Here is a 23,177-nt window from a genome sequence, read left to right on the forward strand (position 1 = left end):
TTTCTTCTATTTTTTCTCAAATTTTTTGGGAACAAACATGGTTTATATATATATTCCTGCATGTGATTGGGCATGATTGTCAAAAGGATACACTCTACTATGGTATTTTTGTCTGACTTCCTTTTTCATCTAATTTGGGTTTCTCTTAAGAGTTTTGAACATGGGCAAAAATTGGAGGTGAGAAGCTGGAGGCAATTTTTGATACCTTGTTTTCAAAATAAGTTTGTTTTCACTTATTTTTTAAAATATCATTTTAAAAAATGATTATATGAATATAGGGGATGATTGAAATAAAGTGTTATAGATAAAATTTATTTTTATTTGAATATATATATGTATGAGAATATTTTAAATTTTTAAATAGATTTTTATTTTTTAAAATATTTAAAAATTATTCTGAAAAACTATCATGGAAAATGTATCTAAATAGATCCAAAATGACCTTCTCATAAGTCTCTATCCAATAGGTGTGTTGGAATTCTAATAAATTTTCATTTTCTATAAGAGAAATGTAGTAGAGTTGAGAATTCGAGTCCCCGGCCTTGAGACATTTCTTTTATTAAATTAAATATTGGCAATTTGGCAATTTGGCACCCAACCTCTTCTTTCTTCACTGGAATACATCATGTTTCATTCCGCTTTTACTCCGCCAGCAGCATCTTCTCATTACTAGTTTTGCTGTTGCAGCTCTTAAAATGACTTCGGTTTATTATGTATGTAGCCTTAACAGCCTTCCCTCCTCTAACAAAAGAGCAAAGATTTTGTATACATTGTTTGAAACCTAAAAATCACATCAAAATGATTATAATTAAAGATTCAAAACCAAAACCATGACAAGCATGAATGTCTTCTGGGCATATCATGCAGTTTGAGATTTGGTTGAAAGGTTGTATGTCATACGTATCATAAAAACACAAAAATCAGAGAGGGTTGTAGGAACAACATTCATTTCATAATAACAAATTAAACAGCAGATCTAATTTACATAACTTAACCCATAACATTTATAATCTAAATATTTGTACATCCTCCAAAGTTTCCCTACTACTGTCCTAGTAAGTGAGCATTCATAAAACAGGAACAGCTATTAGCCTAGCAACACCAAAAAAACAGCGCCAAATGGGATGGGTTATTTGCACAAACATTGTATTGTAGGGAAAAAGAAACACCAAGGGTCTATGCTAATTTGGAGATAGGAAATGAACTCGAGCAAGCGCATATTCCTTTCCAGCTATACAAACGCCAGTTTGGGACCACTGCACATCCTCCCAGTCGAGATTCTCCTCCAAGACCTGTTCAACCAAAAAAAGATCCAAGGCACTGATTCAGAATGGATTACCAGGCGCATATTTAAGTTTTATGAATAGATCATCGCCATTTGGATATTTGGTATCTCAGCATAACAGATCACTTTAAAAAAAAAAACAACCCACTAATTGATAAAATTTACAACTGCTGTTTATGACTCCTGTCCAACTGCTGTTTTTCAGAGCAATACACTTATTAGACATCCCAATATTTTTCTCATCCAGTTGAAATAACTTGTGAAGAAAAATAAGCTGCTCATCCCACAAATTATATAAAAATTGTGTAAACGCGTTTCTTCCCCTAGTACAATCTTAGCTGCTACGTAGAATCAGGTCTCCATCTAATTATTTTTCTCAAGAGTTCTCCCATAATAATTTATAAACATTTCTTAAAAATTTCTTTTCAAATGTTGCTTTACATTACAACCTTTTTATCATCCTAGCCGGTAATGGATGGAAATATGACAGTTACCAGAATTTTAGTGCTTTACAATTTCCTCAGGGTTTTCTCTGAAGTCTCTGAAAAGACTTCCATCAAAACTTTCAATTTAATTTCAACATGCTTAACCATTAACTCCAGCACAGCATTTCACCATAAAACAATTCAATTGCCAATTTATAGGAACAAACTGCAAACATTCCTATGGTATGACACCCATAAGGTATATAAACCACTCATTTGGAGATATAACCACTCATTTGGTTAAATCAAAAGATCTAACCAGGACTGTGTAAGTTGTTGACAAATGAGAACCGCATTCTTCCATTGCTCATATTAAAAAAAACACTGTTCACATGCCATATCCCAGACTCATAAGAGTAGAATTTGGCCCAACACCAAACTTAGGCAGCACAGGAGGAACTGCCAAATCATGCACCTAGATATAGACCAGAATACAACTTAAATCCACTTTAGTCTTGATCAAAACACTGTTCATTATCATCCCAAAACATGATCATGTCAACCATTGCTGCCCTTCAAACTATGGCCTAAAGCATACTTCAAGAACATGATATCCCCCTTTCCACTGTCCCCGACCAACAACCCAAAAAAAGAAATAGGGGTGAAAAAAGAACTACATACTTTTATGGAATCAGAATAATTTCCTGTGAAGTCTTCAGCTATAACTCAATGGTAGCCAAACAAATGGATTGGTGTGAAATATAAGCTAAGTAAAATATAAAATTCAAACTAATCATTCCAAGAAATATTAACTGAGAAATCTCCTAGGTTTATAGGCCCACCCAGATAGGAGCCAGATAAATAGTAACTGGGAGAGGAATCTGTCATGTACACTTGAAATAAAACCATAGGAGATATAAACCTCTTTCTATGTGAATGAAAAACTTGAAAGAATTATCTTTTCCCAATAAAAAGTTAGTACGGAAAGTTTTCAGAATAACAAAACAATTTATCTGTGTGCTAAGGATACGGGATAGATCCAGAATGGAATAGAGGAGACGAAGTACCTCTAAATGTTCGAGGGGCAGTGGGATTCCCAGTGAACGCATGACTTTTTGGGGAAGGGCCCTCTTACAACGAGACCAGCGGAATACATCAATCATAATGTTATCACCATCAGTTGAATTTCGTTCACCATTTGTTGAATGCAAGCTATGAGTCTGAGATTTCTCTGTCTCTGTTTCATGTCCATGCAATGCTGTTGTAGCTTTGACCATCTTCTCTCCAATAAAACACAGTTCATACCTTCAGACAATCCCAAAGATTAGAAAGCAAAAAGACATTACATAGAGGTTCATCAAACTTCAATAATATCATTAGCATGAACTTGCAGTGATTACACCGTTGTAGTCTGTCAAAGTGCTGACAGGACAGCTAGTAGAAAATAATATCAATTTTTTTAAAAGATATTGTATATTTTCAGATAAAAACAGGAAGAAAAAAAAAAAAAACTTGCTACAGTTATGTTTTGGACAATAGGGAGATATGAGAACAGAAAAAAATAACAAAAAATAAATAAAGATTCAGAAAATAATGTGCACAATGCAGGCCTTAAAAGGTGAATATAGACATGAATTTAACTACAAAAGAAATATGATCTCATTCCATGGAAAAATGGGAACTTAGATCTAAGGTACAAAAGAAGAGCCACCAGTCATGCTAATCTCACTCAATGTCAATAAAGTGAATACCTGCGGGAATGTGTTTCTAAATACAAAACTTCTCCCTTCTTCAAGCGTGCAGATGTATAAAGGGGCTTCTTTAGGCCTTTGTCAGCAACAATGCTTATGCTGTATTTAATCCTGTACATTTTTGCAAGCATGAAAATTGACGAGAACGCCATTCATTTAAAAGATAGAATCAAAGGAACCCATAAAACATCAAATGTTAGTCCTTGCTATCAATTGAAAGTTTCAGAATAATGGGTAGTTCTCTTCTCCTAGTCTCATCTCTTTTGCTCTACCTCTCATTCAACGCCATCTCTTGCACATTCAATTTGGTTGCTAGAAAATTAATTTGGTGGAAAAACTCTCAATGCCTTCCATTTGCTTCCAAAAATCCTCTACTTACGAATTAAAGGAGCAATAAGCTACCCAAAGAAATTTGAAGCATACCAAGGTTCATTACATAAGTTGTACTGTATTGTGACTTCTCGTACAAATCTTTGTTGCCGCAACGCATTCTGAAGAACAAAACACCATCAAAGAAGATGATTATCATTTATAATAACAAATAAATAGATAAAACAATACTAACATGATTAATAAAATCCACGTGATTACTAAAGTATGAATGTATCTAGGAGAAAAATTAGCAACCGGATAGTTAATGTATAAATAATAATAGCAAGTCTCCCAAAAGCTATTTAGTTTTGCACTAAGAATGTTAAAGTTTAAAACAAAACATACAATATTGAGACTATCTTTCGCAATCATGCTTTCAGTTCTCTCCATATTATTTTGTCTAATAGGGAGCAAAATTAATACTTTTGCATCTTTTTGAGGTTCAAATCCTCAGGCAGAATAGTCTGAGTGCTGCAGAATTACTACTTTAGCATCATTTTGAGGTTCAAAACCACAAGAAGAATAGCCTGAGTGCCATGCAATGATTGAAGAAATTATGAACCAAGAACCAGCTTCAGATACCGAGCCAGTTCATATTTTTCTTTCAAAAATGAAAGACAAACCTAGTCTAGATTTTGCATTTTATATGTATAGCTTTACCGCAAGAAAAAGGGGGGAGAGAAGAGACAACGAAAGCTCAAAACTCCAATGCCATTTGACAATTAATAAAGAGGTCCACCAACCTAGTCTAAATATGACATTTGACAACAAAAGCTCAATACACCTACAAGGAATAACCCAATTCCTTTTGAACAAGTGATCCAATGTCAAATATTCATTCAAAGTCACCAAAGCAAGTGAAAAGATATTAGAAGGGACTCTTAGGCTCCAAACCTTCAATCCAGAAAACTAGGATCATTCTATAAGCTCCAAACAGAATATGATCACAATCATTTCATTCACACCATGACACCAGACTATTCTATGATCTACTCTATGCACATTTATCAAATCAAGCTTTTCTTTTTTGATAGGTAAAAGCAGTTGTGTTATAAGCGCCTATCAAAAGGCATGCAAAAGAATGCACAATGTATACAAGGCGCCTAAAGCCACAAAAACAACACCCTTGCCCACTTACAACCCAACCAGACAATAAAATCAAATAATGACAATGAGCTAACTCCTAAATGCACCCTCGCTTGTCATAAAAAAGGCATTCTCTTAACATCAAATCATGAATATTCCTAGATAGTCCAATGAGTTGCCCCTTGAATTAGCTAAGAGAAAGCGACAAGGGTTTTGTGAACCAAGCCCATCCAACCCACACCTATTATTGCAGCCTGTAAATGTCTGTTAAAGAGAAAACGTACAAACCCAGGACAAAGAATGTTGGAGACAAAGGAGAAAGAAAATTCGCAAGTACACATAGCAAAAGATGATTTTGATAAAATATATGATGTAATACCGAAGCAGCTGCCCTTGTAGTCATTGTACGCTCAACAGCCACTGGAGCAAGAGTAGGCTCCACAGTTGATGTATGTGTTAGACAAGGTTCAAGACCAATGGTCCCGCCTCCTTTCTAGAGAAAAAGAAAAAAGAAAAAAAGGAAGCAAAAAGAATGAAGCATTAATAACGACTAACAGAAAACAGATAGGTACCTAGATCATGATTATTCAAGGAAAGGGCACATTAAATCCAATAGAATATTCTTTAGGATGCACAATGGAAAAAGAAAACCATTATGAGATAAAAATAAAGTTATCAAGTCCTAGAATTTGTCAATATTCTATACAGCCATCACCATGTATGGTTAGAGGCACTGATGACACTCTGAAATTCACTATTAAATACTTGAAACTTATGACATGGAGAAAAAGTAACTCAACTAGAGGTGTTTATCACCTTCACAATGCAGCACCGTTCGACACGGTAGCTACAACCAATTGCAGCCCCCCAAGCACGGGATCGGACATTGTTTCTCAGTGTAGAAATGTAGCCTAGAACAAGAAAAGTTAACGTGTTACACATGAATCAAGTACAATGAGCAACATAGAATAACCCCAACTGCAATAATAAGGAAAAAATAAAACCCAACTTACAAAATGCTCACACAATTCACCGGAAGTAAAGAAATGAGTTTCATCAGTACCCAGGTGTAATGATTTGGCCAAACAGTGGCCAGAACTATTAAGCAACTAAAGAACATTTTCAGAGTTCCATGAAAAGAATAACTGATGAACTGTCAATGGAGTAAGACATTAGGATATAAGGGTAAGAAGAACCTACCTCCTTCACAGCACAAAAAAAGACTACCGAGAAGAATTATCACCTACTGGACCCTGTTGGTCAAATACTTCTATCTCCTAAAGTTTCTATTGTTGCAATATATTGTTTTTTGATAAGCAAACCATCATTCTTTCAATGCAATATAGTATATTATCCTGTGTGTGACAAGTATTAGTGAAAACTGCATCACTCACATCTATGGCTCCTTGCAAAACTGTCGATGAAGTACAATGTGGAGATGTCAAGCATTGTCTTACACCAAAAATTAAAGAAACTTCAGGAGTGGCCAGAGCTTAACCTGAAGTAAAACTTTGCACTACAATATTGGCCATCAAAATCATCTAACAATTATATTCTAAATCTAAAACTCCATTCTCCTTTTTCAAATCTAGACAAAACATGACCATGTGTTCCAAGAACAAGAAGGGCATGGCTCTGTTGAACTGCAGATAAGAATACACCAAGCACACATACCACATTAAAGTTAATATTTCTAGTAAAACTAATGTATAATTTGTTAACATGGGCCTAATTTATAATTTATTAGCATGGGCCTAAGACAGAAATATCAATTTAATGCAAACTTACAATCTTGTGGAGGTAGCACCTGGATGGTAGCACGTAGCTCCTGAATAGCAGGTGGAGGAGGAGAAGCCGTTGGGCGACAATAGCCCGTATGCATGAGAACTGAAAGACAATAATGCAGCATTAATATAAGTTATGGCATACCACTAAGTTCTATCATCTACAAATGCAGTATAAGCTCTAGACTCTCCTTTGTAACACCACATACCAGCAACAAGATCTGAGTCATCAGTGTATATATCTGTCCCCCATAATTGGCCGCCTCTGACCTGTACATGAAGCACAAAGCACTTAAGAGGATTCAAACAGTAAGGATTCAAGGAGCAAGTAAGTGGTTGAGGTTTAAGAGGCAGGTTTGCAAGGCAACCAAATGGTGTAACCCCTACAGCTCCACCATTTCAAGTAACTGAGGATGACAACTCAGCCTATCAGTCCAGTAACCAGACCTGACCTGACTGATCCATACAGTGATGGGTTTAGGAACACCATACTAGGGTTTAAAGTGAGAGTCCAAGCCACAACAGTCAAGGTGACCACGAATCTGACCATGTTATGTTGATTAAATGTAATCTCTTGTAACTTTTAAATAGATTATTTCTGTCATACATGAACCCACATGTCTAATCAAGTTAGTTGAGTCCTAAACCCACCTTTCCCCCTAGTGGCAAGGCAATTTGCAGAATTACTTTCAAACTTCATAAAGCAACTAAACCAAAAGTCATCATTGTCTGTACAACCACAAGAAATTTTCTGAGGTTGATCTTACTTGGCGATTCGTAGCAGTAACATGCTCAGCTGGTATTCGGATTTCTAAAGTAGGACCATTAGAAGAGCTTTCACCATTTTTATCAGCTTGAGATGATTCATATTCCTTCCACAATTTTATCAGTTCTTGCATGCATTCACCGACTTTATAAACAACAGTGGATACTTCAGGTTTACCTGCAACTGAAACATTAGTAGGTTTCAAATATAAAAAGCCTGCCAAGGAACCACACAGTACCTAACTTTATGATGTCCAATATGGGCCTAAAGCATTAAATCATCCTTCAAGACCATACAAAGCATATGTTACAACAAACACAAAAAGGAGGGGGGGTATGGGAAAACACCAACAGGCCAGACTTCTCAAATTTCATGACAAGTAATAAGATGTTTTATGGATTTCTATAGATCTTTAAGGTCTAAGTTGCTGTATCAAAAATATTTTTTCGACTTGATCCCTTCTCAATGTCAGGTCACATTCCGTAAGTGCTATTGGTCTTCTTTTCATTAAAAATTGATGGTTCTTGTCCTTCAAATGGGATACATTCCACACTCTTACACATTGTATGGACCATAATCCATGGATGTCAACACCGAGCAAAGGTATGCCAAAAATCAAATGATTTATTGCATTGTGGCCATTAGTCTGAATTCTTCCTAATAAAAGTTATTTTTAAGCATCCCACCACCCAAAGAAGAAACCAGAGGCAATCAAATAGGAAATCTATAAGAAGTGAGCCATTGTGGAGCTTATTTTCTTTAGTCCCACATAAGAGATTATCCTTGCAATAAAAGGCAGGATGAAGACACTTTTCCTACCAAACTATCAACTTCCTATTCACACACCTCCCCACACCCTCATCAGAAAAAAAAAAGGGAAAAGAAGAAAACCACCACCACCACACCCTTACAAACAAAGTGCACAAACACATTCCTTAAGCACAATTGAAGACAGTCCCCATTGAGCTAGGACAAATCCACTCTACTGGGAGTTTACCCCCAGCACCTCAAAATAAGAATTCAATTGGCTATTCCAACAACCAGCCTCAACCCCACTCAAAGGATGACAATCTGCTGGCATGGTTTAGGTTCAAGGTGCTCCAGGGAAAGGGAGACAAATATATGGGGGTTAAAGTAGGCACAAAAAATGCACCTAGATAGCAAATACAAATAGAAGATATGGCCCTAGATAGCACAGAGATAAATAAAGTTCCACACAAAATAAAGTTAAATGTTAAACACACAGAATTCCCTGCCCCACATTCATTCCTTTCATGGTGACTATCCTATTCATAGTTACCACTGAAAAGGCACCAACGTTTCATTGATGAAAATCACGAGATTATTATTATTATTATTATTTTTAATAGGTCAAAGAAAAATCATGAGATATGAAGTGCTATAATTTTTGTAATGTTCATATATAAAATATAGCCTCTCAATCACATCAAGACAACACAAGGGGTATAAGTTCCACTTCACACCAATCAAAATACAATACCAGTATCAGAAATAAGGGGGGGGGAAGGAGCAAACAATATTGCTGCAAATAAATAAAAAAAATAAAAAATCAGGATGAATGGAATTTTGCAAACTAAAGTAATTTCTCTCAAGAAAAAGGATCTTTGCACCAGTGCACAGGTTCATCTTGTTTTCAGGAAGTGTAAAAGTTCCAACTCAATGAAATAGAATGCAATAGATTACCTTGAGACCTGCAATGCAAAAGAAAATACAGAGAGAGAAAATTAGAATGTGCTTTACCATTAGAAGCCAAAGAACAAATTACATCACATTGAAACTATGAGTATTCAATTCTTAAAATGGGACAGGGACAAGCCAAAATTCAGATGCTTCCAGGCAAGTGAATATTTCTCTAAAATGACCATCTATAATAAAGTAAATGATTATTTGAAACTCAAAAGAGAAACACTACTCACCCAACTCCAGATGGATACAGTGGCCTTCCTTATAAATTCAAGGAATGCAAGTGAAAAGGATTCTAAAATTGACCGTATCAGTAAATTAAAATTATTATTCAACACTCCAAAAGAAACACCATTTGTTTCCAGCTTCAGCTGCCATTAGTGACCTTCCATGTAAATTCAATAAAAAATTTCTAAAAAATAAATCATATCTAATAAAGTTACTCTTGAAATCAAAATTAACTATTAAACAAGGAAAGACATAAGATATGTCAATAAACATACAAAAATTAATTCTAATACCTGTTATAACAGCCCTGTTTACTTTTGGCTTTATAAACTCCACAAGACTACTCAAGAAATGAAATCACCTAAGGGGAAAGATGATAGCAGGGAAGTATGGGAAATGGAGAGGGGATGGTGTTCTACAATAGACAGGGAAGCATATGGCTTAAACTTTTGGAAAGCCATTAGGAAGCGTGGGCTTATATTTTTTCCTCAAGGACAAGGCCCTCTATTTGGAATGACCATAAGATTTTGGGATGACCCTTGATCAGAGGAGACTCCTTTAAAGGATCATTTTGTGGAGCTTGTCATCATGGTGGTTCACAAGGATGCTTGGGTGGCAGATTTCTGGGATGGGAGCAACTGGAATCCCAGGTTCAGAAGGAACATTTTAGAGACAGAGATGCCAACAGTGGATTCCTTGCTGTGGGTCTTTTTCTTTTCTTTTCTTTCTTTTTTTTTTTTGGGGGGGGGGGCGGGGGGGGGATCTCAACTTTAGACCAACTCATCAAAAGAGGTTGGAGCTTCATGAATAGGTTATTCTGTAATGAAGATCTGGAAGCTACAGCCCCTATGGGTGATTGTTGTCATCTTTTAGCATTGCCTAGGTGTTTCCCCACCTGGTTTGAAATGTTCTTCTTACTCAACATGGTTCATTTGGGGATCTAAGTGCAAGGCAACTTGGAGGATGGTTCTCTTGTGCATCTTTTGGTTGCATGGAATTAGTGCAATAAAAAGACATTTGAAGATCTGAAATGGTTTTCTGTGGAACTGAAATTCTCAAATCCTTACTTTGGTGGTAAAGCAGGGATATGGGCTATAATTTGTTGCCTTTCTTGAAACTCTATAGACAGGAAGGGAATTAGTTAGATTAGCAGTGTCCTAAGTTGTTTTTCGCACTGCTTGTATACATGTGTACATGGGTTGCACCCTTCCTTTTTGTTAAGCACCTTTTCAAATAGTCTGTTTTATTGCCTATCAAATAAAAAAGGAAACCATTAAATAGAAACACATATGTAAACAAGGAGGCATAATACAGATTGTCACCACAATCCCTTTCAATCCATAACTTGCTAAAAACATATCTAGATCATCGAATAGAAAAAAAAATTAAAGAACCAGATGAACCATCACATGAAACCAAAGAGACAACATCCGATGTCAAAAAAATTTGGTCAAATTAAGATGATGAGATTCTAGGTCATATGTCGCTATTCTTACCACATCATTTCTTGAACAATGGCTAATCATCATCAGCTTCAAAGATGATCACATGCCCAAAAGGTTGAAATCCAGGAGAATGTTTTCTTTTTCCTTATAGAAGATACGATTTGAGGTGGCGGGGTTGGGTTGTAAGAAACAAATAATTCATTAATTCATCAAAAGAAATAGGATTGCAAATTAGACAAAGGACCAAGAGAAAGCTTTAACCTAAACTGCCATTAGATCCAGCAAGGGATCCAAAGACCAAGACCATTTTTTTTATAAACCAAGGATAAGAATATACTAAAAGATGTCTAACTAAAAAGGGGGGATGTAACCCTAGTACGTAGGAAGTATATAGAGGGCATCTAAAAATGAAGGGAGAACAAAAATTCCCACAAGGAACTAACCATCCTAATATAATGAATTAAATCCAAGATAGAAGGGTTCAGAATTTGTAAAGAGTCAATAGACCATTTAAATAGAGATAGAGATCTAAGGAAAGACTCTCCCAAAGCTTGACCCAATTGCTCCACATCCCTAAAAGTCCTAGAACAAACACTCAAGGGGAAAGAAATGAACTAATAGATGCCTCTAACGGTGAGGCTTCTCGGCTTTCCAATGATAAGGTGCCTGTGAGTAGATCTAAGCATCTAAGATAAGAGTAGCCAAATCCAAGTAATGCATCCCAATACCCCTGTCCTCCAAGATAAAATGTCAATATCAATGGCCAAACCAAAATTAGGTGACTTTGAAAGCTCTAATCCTAGTCTCATTGTGATATCTAAAAACACCATTGATCCTCATCTTGCCTCAATTCCCTAGCAAACAACCATCAAATTGCGAAAATTTGCTTTAGTCCAACAACTCCACATCCCTAAATAGTCATAGACGAATACTCAAAGGGAAGGAAGGTCATAATAGATGCCTCTAACAATGAGGCTTCTTGTTTTGCCAATGATCTGCTACCTAGTTGGCAACCTAAGCATCTAAGAATAAGAGTAGCCAAATGCAAGCAATTGCATCTAAAGCATCCTCCCTTCCCCAAGCTAAAATGCAAGCATCAATAGCTAACCTAGAATTTGATGACTTTGAAAGCTTTAATCACCCACAACCATTGTAGTCTCTAAAAACACCATCAATCCCCATCTACCACAGATCCCCTAGCAAACAAACATTATTGAAAAAGATCAATCTAGTGATCTCTAAAAACACCATCAATCCCCATCTAGCTTTGCCTTCGTTGCAAACAACCATCAAAATTGACTAGATCTAAACCCAATCTTCAAATGAAATGAGAATCTTTATAAAGAAAAAAAAAAAAAAATGAGAAAAATGTTTTACTTAAGACAAAGATGTCATGGAGAGATCCAATACTCTTTTTCTTTTCAAAATCAATAAAAAAAATTGTAAAAAAACCAAAAATAAAAATGAGAAAAATGTTTTACTCGAGAGAAAGAAGCTCTGGAGTGATCCAAGACAAACAAGGTGCTGAGAAGCTTCTCTTTCGCCTTTGAAGAGCCCATGACTGCTTCAAATCAATAAAAGAGTCCATCTCTCTCTCCCTTTTCTTTGGATCAATCATAGAGTCCATCTTTATCACTCTCCTCTTCAAATCGATTATAGAGTCCATATCTCTCTCACTTTCTCTCTCTCTCTCACACACACACCCCTATCATAAGAAAGGAAAACCACCAAAAAAGGAAGAAAAGTTATTGTAGGATAAATGCACAACAATTCCAACACATATTAACATATGCATAGACCATATCTGACACATGGTCGGTCCATATCTTGTTCCATCTGCATTCAACACATGTCAAATATAGCTAGATCTCCTTCGGAAGAGCACCCACACACAATAAGAAAAGATACATTATTGAAGGATCAAATCTCCTTAGGGGGAGAGTACTCCCATACACACTAACAAAAAAGAAACATTGTGCACAACATTTCCAATACATCAAGATATGCATAGACCATTTTCACACATGGTTAGGTCATACCTAATTCCATCCACATCAAACTTGTGTTTTATACAACCAAATCTCCTTTAGAAGAGTACCATCAAGGAAATTTAAAAACTTCTTTCACAACTATCATCTTATCATTGTAAGTTGCAAGACTTAGCACTAATCTCCTACACCCACATTTTCCTTTTTATTTTTTCTAATTTCTTTCAAAGTTAACAAAAGACTAAACACATGCAAATGATTGTAAGACTGTTTTTTTATTGAAGTTTTAAATTATTTCACTCCTAAAAGCATGTTAAGCATTTTTTTGTTGTTCGTGATGCTTTAAGTTGCCCCCCAAGCTTATAAAATCATCTTGTCATTAAAATATCTTATAACTCTATTTCTAACTTTCTATAGAAATACGACATAAGATACATTTGAAAAACTCCCATAGCTCATGATTGTCATTATTTTTTCAACTCATTTTACTATTAAACATTACTAGTAGCATCCTTGGACTCTCACATGCTTTCGTCCATCACTTCCTTCATTTGTTCACATGGAAAGGTGTACCATGAAGAAGTTTTTAACACACATACACACACACACACTCATTTATATAATGAAGTAGGTCTTTAACTTGAGGTGTTTAGAGTAATATCCGCTTGTATACTTGTCAGCTCTCATCCATTATACGTAATGAAATGGAACTTGTAAGAAACAAACATTCCATTGCCATAAAATAAGTACATAGAAGGATAAGAAAAGTTTCCCCTCATAGACCATCATAAACTTGATCAAAAGTAGAAAAAAACCATATACTCTAGAAAGTTTAGGTCATTGCATATTTGAAAGTAGTTACAACACCCTTGTTGTCCCATTTAACTACGTTTGTTTCCATAATCCATACCCTAACAAAATGCCAAGGGACAACCCACCAATACAACTGGCGGGGAGGATGGTGTTACTGACATAGACTGTCTAGCAAAAGGGTTGTAGGAGTAAATTGTGGTAGGAGCATAGGGAGGAAAGGGAGCCCGAACGGTGGAAGAGCTAAGGGAGGCTAGGTCATTTGATAGAACCACCCCTATTGGAGAAGGCCCTATGGAGTAAAGGGATTAGAAAATAATTACTAAAGCAAGTAGCAAATCCCCCACAAAAGGGTTCAAATGTTTGGCTCCCTACTTCACAAACATATCCAAGATGTAACTAGCTAAGCAAGGAATTCATAGAATGAGCACGCCAACTTTGATGCAAAATAAATTTCTTGGTCCAAGCTGCTTATAGGAGAAAGATTGTTATCCATATTTGATTTCATTGATTGGATGGGTGCAATTTGAGAGAGGGAGTATCTTTTGTTTTTCCGTCCCTTTTTTTAGCGTTTTTTGGCAGTCATTGTATAGATCATGTGTACCTTTGTGCGCCCCTTTTGGCACTTTCAATATTATATCTCTAAAAAAAAAAAATTGATTTCAGAATAAATATATGGCAAAGCCACCAATCAAATTTCCAAGGGCCTATTTCTTTCTTATTCACCCAAAACAAGACTATTGTGGCATACAATGAAATTGTTCAATTCAAGGTAACACCCATATATGTCACAAAGAAATCAATTTTTCTTTTTCTTGTTCTTTTTCTTTTTCTTTTTTTTTTTTTCTTTTTTGAAAAGTAAACAAATATATTGATAGCTTCAAAAAACTATACAGCAAGGCACATAGATCGTATATAATGGATAAAGAAAGGCAAAGCCTAGAGGCAAGAAAACACAAAAAACTACTCCCTCCCTTAGCTAAATCCTACCCAATCTACAAAATCAATTAAAGATATTGATCTTTTTGCTATGTACATCCTAACCCACAATGACAAGCTTCTAATGAAGGAGCTCTTCAAATATTGAACCGGCTGCTCCACATTTTCCAACGCTCTTCATTTTCTTTCCTTCTAAATTGTCTAAAATAATTTGACATTTATATCATTTACATTTGAGGCTCCATTTGTCGATTGTATGATTTAATGGCACAATTAACAATTTAAACAGATGATAAGTGAAAACATAATTATTACAACCATGGCTTATTGCTAAATTATGGAATTTGTTTCTTATACCAAAAGGAGATAAATAAAATTAGGTCATTTCAAAATGTTGAAGTGCACATAAATATTTTATGGATTACACTTGCATAGGATAGAGATAGAAAGAGACATGAAGGGGCAATATGTTGACAACAATTATTGTGAATGGTTAGGAGCAGTTATTAAAAAAAATTGAGGGACCCGATATGTGTTTTCAAAAATTTTCTAAATAGAGACCAAAAGGGATACCAAACAAGACCATCAATTTCCTATGAATCCCCCTCATTCAAAGATAGTAACCATAGAACATGAATTAATCCCCTTCTAAACATTTTCAATTTTCTAATTCATAATCTCATATCCAATCGAGACAAGACCTTCCACATCCTAAACTCTTTCAATCTTTTTCCCTTCCTCTTCGCTTAAAATGATTTAACTTTGATTAATTCAAAAACCACTTATGAAATAAAACAAAACAAATTTCTCTTAAATTGTTAAAAAATGTGTTGATATAAATCTTTGTTTCAAAAAGGAAACAAAACAAAGGGTGGGTGAGGGGCACATTTTTCAAAAACCACTTATCAAATTTCTTTATCCAAACCGAATCCTCTCAAGAAATGTGAAGAAGTTATATCTCACATTTCCAAAAGTGAAGATCATTTACAAAGTGAAAAGGTCTTGGAATGAGCAACTTAAAATTGCTTTGTTACTAGGTTGTGCCTTGTTTGACACCTTTAGTAATTTTTTTCTTATTTGCATATCCAAAAGCAAAACAAAACAAACCAACACAGCACAGCACAATACTTTGAAATTCCATCATTTCAATTTCCAAAAATGGAAACTGGATGGCACCCATGAGCCAATGGAGTGGCATATGGTAGCCCTTTTTCATAAAAAGATGCAGCATGTCCCACTGATTGTGTTGATTCTTTCTCGCATGCAGCCAAAACGAGCTTGATAATGTGCAAGATGTTCTGGTATCAACGAGCCTCCTGCTCTAGCCATCAAATCAATCTTCAAACCATCCTACGTATTTGATGATGAGGCAACTTGTGACTATCACCGAGGTGCACCAAGGCCATTGGCTTTCCCATGTCCTAGTTCCAACTCGACCAAGCATGAAGCATCTAGTGCATTCCGCTAGTAGGCACCTTCTCAAGTAAAGTGTAGGTAATAACCTCGGTGTGGTGATGTTCTTTCCAACCTCTTTTGTTAGAGGGGTGTGGAGATGGTCATTCACCGTATCCCCTTAATGAGGCAAGAAGTCCAATGGGCTAAGAAGCAAAGATTGTAGAGTGATCACCCACTTTTATGAGTGGAGGGTAACCTCCCACTTTGTCATGCCCAAGGTGACCTCCCCTTCAGTCAGCTTATCAAGTGATTGTTCCCATTCTAAGATGGGTAGAAGAACCTTGACATTCCCCATAAACAAATATCCACATCTATGAGCATTTGAAGAGCTTGCCATAATAGCAACCATTTCCTCCTACCATTAGAAATCCATAAATCACCCGGAGTTGGCTATGGCGAGTGAAGTCAAGCTCCTCAAGGATTGAAAACCATGGGTGGGGCCAAAAGGCCCTACCATGGTGAGGTTTCCCGGTTATCTAAGAAAAAAAAACATTTACAAAATATCTCAATCCACTCCCCAATGCTTAAACCAACTTAAAAGCCTTGAACTGCCATTGAATTATCCAACCTATTGTACACTCTCATCATGATGAAAGTAAATAGAAAACGAAATAGAAGATCCCCTAACAGAAACCCCTTAGAACTCTTGAAGAACCTTTATAAGCCCCATTAACCAACATTAAGAACCATGACAATGGAACATGAGACTTCACCTATCCAATCCATTTTTCCTCAATTGCCATACAAGACAAAAATAAAGGAGAAGGCAAAACTAAAAGCTGTGGTGATTCAATACATAATTGCACCATTTATAAAGTGGGGAGTTTCTTATCTGTATTTGTCTAGGCTCCTTTATTCTCACAAAACATTCTTTGATTAGAAATTTTCAAGACAAATCTAATAAATTCATAATTAATGCTTTCCATTTCTTTTCTTCAATAAGAACCAATTCTAACTTTTCAAATCAACAACCCAAACTAGAGATGGCATCTTTAAAATTATATAATCCCAATCATATAAGATTAAGAATTTTTAAACATTCTTCTCAACCATTTTGGAATTCTAAAGATCCATCTCAATGTTTGTTGCTATTGTATTTTTACTTGGCAACTAAGGGTTTTTTTTTAATAATCAGAAAATGGTTAAGGTTATTGATAAAAGATTTTTTCTGGATAACGAGGTGCATTACCATTCTGTGCAATATATGAAAAACCAAAAGTATGATTTATCAGAAGGGGTTGGACACTAGTTAAAAGATGTAGCCTTGGTAAATCCAATGAAGAATTAGCCAATCATATTTAATTCATTGTGATAGATCCAGATAGTTGTAGGTCATGTCGTTGAACATTACATTTTTAGATTGAAGTGGGTATTTCCTTTCTCACTAAAAGATCTTTTGTTGGGTTGAAAGTTTTGGAGACTAAATAAGTGGTGAAAGGAAGTTTGGCATTTGGCTCCTCTGTATGTTCTAATGCATATGGATAGACCAACACAGTTGTTTTTTTAATGGTGAAGAACTTTCAGAGGAAAGGCTACAAGGAGACCTTCATTAAATGAATAGTCAAGAGCCCTTTTGGATATGGAAAATTTTACAGTATTGGAGTTCATTGAGAATTTGAATTGTAGATACCTAGTTCAGCTTATTTGGTTTCTTCATAGGGAATTTGATGCTCCTTGTTTGGCGCCTCTTGAATACCCCCTATGCACATGGGTGTGCCCCCTTTGTGTTAGGCGCTTTTATCGTAGTTTTTTGTTTGCTTGTCAATAAAAAAATAAAAATAAATAAATAAACAAATAAAAAACAAGAAGGGTGAAAATCTCATAATAAAACAAGGACATAAAGTTCAAATATCCTCTAGCTTTGGTATAGGATTACACTGTTATGTCATATTTGATATTTTATAGTAGTGAAGAGAATGTTGCTTCTATATAGAAGACATACTGAAGCACATTAAACTGGACAAGATATTAAATAAGAGCAAATATAAGAGTGATATTTCCATCCAAGATCAATGTATGTAGACAATAGACTACAAAAGGAGGATATGGAGCTATCCACATAGGATTCCTATGCAGGCATGATTCCCATCCCCGTCATCATATACAAACCATAACTCGATTTCAATAATACTCCGCATTCTCGAGAATACTAGACACATGGATTCATAAACAATGTTTTCAGCGTCCCAAGGATCTCTACCACCAACATCGACACAGGGAGAAATATTTTAGATAATGAATCAAATATTCAACAAAAAGTAGTGATTGGTAATTCAAAGTAATTTAAAGAAATTAGATCATACCTTAAACATCACTTAAGTTTACAAAAAAAAAAAAGAGAGACAAGTGACGTCAGTCTTCAAATAAATAAAATTGCCTTATGTTACTTTTTACAGGCACCTCATATAACCTACGCATTGATACGCATTTCCTGATGCTTAACAATCACTCCACGGTTCAGACACTTATATATTGAAGGGCAAAAAACTGGTGACTCTGAGGAGACACATGTAGAAACACAATCACAAAACCTACTCAGGCAAAACAAGACACTTAGTTTAACAATATTAGTAAGTTTAAGGTTATAACATGGATCCTGAGCATAAGTGCATATGGACATATGAAATGATGCAAATTAATCAATATTCGAGATATACTTGCATTTAATACCAGAAACAAAGAAATATAATAAGACATACCCTTCGACATCCTGAGCACGAGACCTACGATTTGCCATTTGAGGACTTCCCCTCGGGCGAAGCATCCTCTTACGATGAACTCCATGATTGAAAACTTCTCTTTCCCTGTCTGTACCCCCTTCAACATCTGCACAACCATCATCTGACTCTCTGTCATAAACCCTACTGCGTTTTTCAGGTCTATCACCTTCTGCATCAGCATCCCTTTCTTTTCTTCTATCCCTAGCTTCCCTATCAACATTCTTCCAGCCATCAAATTCTTTTTGTTTCTTTTGCTCCGAAGCTGGACTTTCCTGCTCAGACATTCTCACAGATCCATCGACCACTTCTTTGTCACTATGCAGACCATCTTTCTCCACTCCATTCCATGCTTCTCTCTTACTATGATCCTTTTCCCTCTCTTTTGGCCTTTCTTTGTCTTTTGAGACATCCTTCCTCTCTCTCTCCCACCTCTCTGCTTCTCTTTCTTCCCTACTCAAATCTTTACCCTCACCACTGCTATTACCTACTTGCAAGTTGTTATTCCGGCGATCACTCCTCTCCTTATCCCTTTCCCCCCAATCCCTATGCTTTGCATCTTTCCTCTTCCTGTCCTTGTCCTTGAACTTATCCTCGACCTTCAAATCAACCTTATTTTCCCCAACAGCCTCATGCGTTTCCAGGTACTCCCTGTCATCCGCAGGGGCCAGACTCTCCTTTCCCACCTCACCTGTACCATGCAAATTAGGCCGTGACATAACCCAGGGGTCTACATTCCCGCCTGGGGTTTCCGAATAACGTTTCCCTCGATGATACTCCTTGGATTCTTTCCAATTTAAATGACTAACATTTCCCGAACCAAAACCCTCCTTCTCCATCTTCGAATCACCGTCAAATTTCACTTCTTTATTGCTGTTAGTACTAATACCATCTTCACCCCTACTCTCGAAACCCTTTTGCGAATCCCTCTCCCCCTTGGCAGGATCACCCTTTGCATCCGAACCACCACCAGGATGATCCGAATGCTGTGAATCCTGCATTCTGTACATCGATATAAGTGGCGATCTCTTATCCGAATCCCGTAGTTCGGGGCGAGGGATCTTGGGGCCAGGACCCAATTCAAAAGTCGAATGATTATGCGAATGCGGAGGATGGGAATGATATTCATTAGCAACCACCGAAGATGGAACTGGTGCTGAAGACGACGATGGGTTCAATTTCCCAGCAAATGCATTGCCGGAATCTTCATGCGGATACTTAGAAGCACCGGAGGAATGCCCAGCAGCAGCAGCAGCACCGCCGCCGCTACCACCGACCTCATCGTGAGGCCTCTTGGGAACACCACTCATGCTTAATTAAATTCAACAAAAGACTGGGGGAAAGCAAAAAAAAAAAAAAAACACATCGAATTTATTGATTATCGGCAGAATTGAAACCCTAAATGGTAGTGAGAAATTGTATTGAAGAGAAGAAGGGAGAAAAATACCTGGCAATGGCTCTGTGTAGTAGGCAATGTTAAGAGAGAATTTCACAATTTCTCAGCTGTGTGTGCCTCTTCTTTTGTCTTCAACTATGAAACCATATATTGGCGCTAGGGCACTAGCCGAACCGGGGTTGACCCGACCCGGTTCCATGGACCTTGTCGTGTTGGACCTTAGTCAAAGTAAATGTATAAATCCAATAAAATTGATCAAATCAAGGCCCTATAACTTTTATCTCCAATATTTTATAATTATTCAATTATACTTATTATATTATTGTTATTGCCATGTGTGGGCTCCATTAAAGTATTTCACTATTATTATACTTTTTGGTTCATCGCACAATTAGGTATCATAAAAGTAACCCGAGGATCGAAGAAGGCTACATGATTTCATGTTTTAACTTCATTCAATTAATAACCTTATCACATGAAAAATAACATCGTTAGTTTGATCACATTTGGAAAATAACTTTGCTAATTTCTAAGGCGACCAGCATCAATTCAATTTAATATTTCTTTAAATTACTGAAAAATTAACATCCTATTTGGTACATAGGAATGGGGATTGGAAATAAATATTTTATATTTATTCTCATTTTTCCTTGAATCATAATGAATTTAATTATTCTAATTTTTGTATTTGAATACACATAAGGAGCATAAGATTAAAATGATTATTTGTTTCCATTTCAATATTTGGTAATAATAGAAATGAGAATGAAAAAATAAATAAATTTATTACACATAGTTAAATATATATATATATATATTATTTTGAAAAAACATCATTTATTTTTGGTTAAATAATAAGATTAAGAAATATTATATTTACTTAATAAATAAAAATTAACTATAAAAAGTTATAAAAATATAAAGGTAAAATAGTAATTTAAAATATCTTATATCATTTTCTATCCAAAATACCTCATCACGATGAACAATTGAAATATTACTTAGGAGAAAGATTTTATTTCATTTTTATCGTCATTTAAATTATCTAAACATAGGAATAGATGATAAAATGGACATGAGAAAATGAACAAAATGTCTATTTTTGCTTTGTACCAAGCATGACCTTAAAGGACATCTATCCGTCGGTGTGGTATCCTAGTCTTTTTTATTGATATCGATTTGTTTACTACCACATGTTATATCCTTATTTCCTAGGGCATTGAAGTTTGAAAAATCAATCCTATTTTATAAATTTTATTGATATGGATTCATCTACCATTAAGATGATTTTTTTTAATTAAAATATAGGAACTGTTAAAGACTTAATTTAAAAAAATAATTTTTTAAAATTGAAATATTAAAAAAAAAAATGGTACTATTTCAAATTTTAGAAAATTTAAAAATAATTAAGAAAATAAGATAAATTCATATTTGTTATATACAAAAATACTATTATTTTCTAATTTTAAAAATAAAAAACAATAAGTGTATCCCACCAACATTATTATTTCAAATACATCTTCTTTAAAATTAAAATAATTTTATATAATTATTTCCTATTTCTCAAAGTTAAAACCCATATGTGAAATCGGGATTGCCTCCATTCTCTAGATTTATGCTACCCAAAGGTAGAATGTGACTTCTTTTTTTTTTTCCTTTTTTCAAATACGTCACTAATTTTCTCACTAATATTTAAAATTTCCTTATCTCTCTCTTTTTTTTTTTTTATAATTAATTTATTATTTTGAGCTCTGATTTAAATTTATGTCCTTTCACTATTTCCAGATCCATGTCATTAATATTTTTCCAAATCTCATTCAACTACTACCCTTAATTTATATAACAATTATTATTATTATTATTATTATTATTATTAACATGTCCTTCCTTATATAATTATTGTTAGCATTATTCATTATTTTCATTATACTATTGAGGAAAAAATATTAAACAAAATTATTATCTAATGTATAATATATTATGAAAAATATAAAATCAATTCAAATATAATTAAAATTAGTAATAAACTAATATATTTTTAAATTATTTGATTTTTATATAAAAATAAATAAATGAAATAAGTTTAAAGAAGTATATAAAAATAATTTATTCACTTTAAATATATTTTTATTTTTCTTTCTTTTTTTCTCTATTGTTTTAATTTCATTTTTAACACTTAAAAATAGGATATATATATATATATATATATATATAAAAACCCAATTCTTTGCTCATGAGTGCCCTATGTCCAACCTAAAAAATCAATTGCCAGTAGGGTAACACATAGAGGAGTAAAATTTATTAACCCAATTTTAGAATGCATTTTGTAGTGATTATATGAAACATTTTAAATATTTATAATATCTAAAATATGAAAATTTTCACTATTAGAAATACTAAAAATATTTTATATAATTACTACAAAACGCACTCTAAAAAATGTGTGTAATAATAATTAACATAATTAAAATACTAAAATAATAAAACAAATCCACTATATGAGATCAAGTCATATAGATTTACCTGACTGTTTTATCTTAAAGACTTTACTTTTCGACACTTACAACTTAATCTACATTTGCGACACGTTAATTACTTTAATGAATACATATCACGCTGAAATTATACATGTTTTCAAACAACCCAAGATTTAACAATGTGAATCTTTTTTGGGAGATTGAGAATAGTAAGGCAAATTAGGTCGAATCTCTCTCAATGTATTAAAAAAACACACACACATTTAGGCAGGGTATATATAAATAAACCTAATAAAGTGAAAATCAGTTTAGAAATCATATTTTATTATAAATGATTTAGAAAGTTAAGAGTTTTAAAAGGATTTGGAAAGATTTCATATTTTAAATTATAAAAGATTTGGAAAATTTTTCTATTTAAAATTCCTTTAGAATTTATTTTTATTATTTGGAAATATTTTTTTTAATTCTCAATTTTAAATTCTTTCAAAATCATTTTAATTTAATCAGAACTTCTAATTCAAACCTTATTATAAAAACTAACTTGTCTTT

The 23,177-nt window shown here is 34.5% G+C and overlaps 1 protein-coding gene across 2 annotated transcripts; it reads right to left on the reverse strand.

Moving 5' to 3' along the window:
- Positions 1 to 930: 930 nt before the first annotated feature.
- Positions 931 to 20,278, reverse strand: LOC117917981. 2 transcript variants are annotated; one of them, XM_034834484.1, is made up of 12 exons: positions 20,203 to 20,278; positions 18,738 to 20,088; positions 9,174 to 9,181; positions 7,471 to 7,646; positions 6,913 to 6,973; positions 6,708 to 6,806; positions 5,736 to 5,830; positions 5,299 to 5,412; positions 3,885 to 3,952; positions 3,462 to 3,572; positions 2,778 to 3,015; positions 931 to 1,292 (listed from the first exon to the last, which is right to left on the reverse strand). In XM_034834484.1, exons 2-12 carry the CDS (start codon positions 20,063 to 20,065, stop codon positions 1,182 to 1,184), a joined length of 2,409 nt encoding a protein of 802 aa, XP_034690375.1. In that variant the 5' UTR covers positions 20,066 to 20,088; positions 20,203 to 20,278; the 3' UTR covers positions 931 to 1,181. The 2 variants fall into 2 exon arrangements, with proteins under 2 accessions (XP_034690375.1, XP_034690374.1); XM_034834483.1 differs by having other exon boundaries at positions 7,471 to 7,652.
- Positions 20,279 to 23,177: the final 2,899 nt, after the last annotated feature.

Source organism: Vitis riparia, chromosome 7, assembly GCF_004353265.1.
Source record: "Vitis riparia cultivar Riparia Gloire de Montpellier isolate 1030 chromosome 7, EGFV_Vit.rip_1.0, whole genome shotgun sequence".
Classification (NCBI taxonomy): Eukaryota; Viridiplantae; Streptophyta; class Magnoliopsida; order Vitales; family Vitaceae; genus Vitis; species Vitis riparia.

Coding starts and splice junctions, on each gene's coding strand:
- LOC117917981 (XM_034834483.1), bottom strand. CDS start 20,065: ATGAGTGGTGTTCCCAAGAGGCCTCACGATGAGGTCGGTGGTAGCGGC. Junction 5,413..5,735: donor AACGGTGCTGCATTGTGAAG/GTGATAAACACC, acceptor CTTTTTCTCTAG/AAAGGAGGCGGGACCATTGG. Junction 3,573..3,884: donor AACTTATGTAATGAACCTTG/GTATGCTTCAAA, acceptor AAAAATGTACAG/GATTAAATACAGCATAAGCA.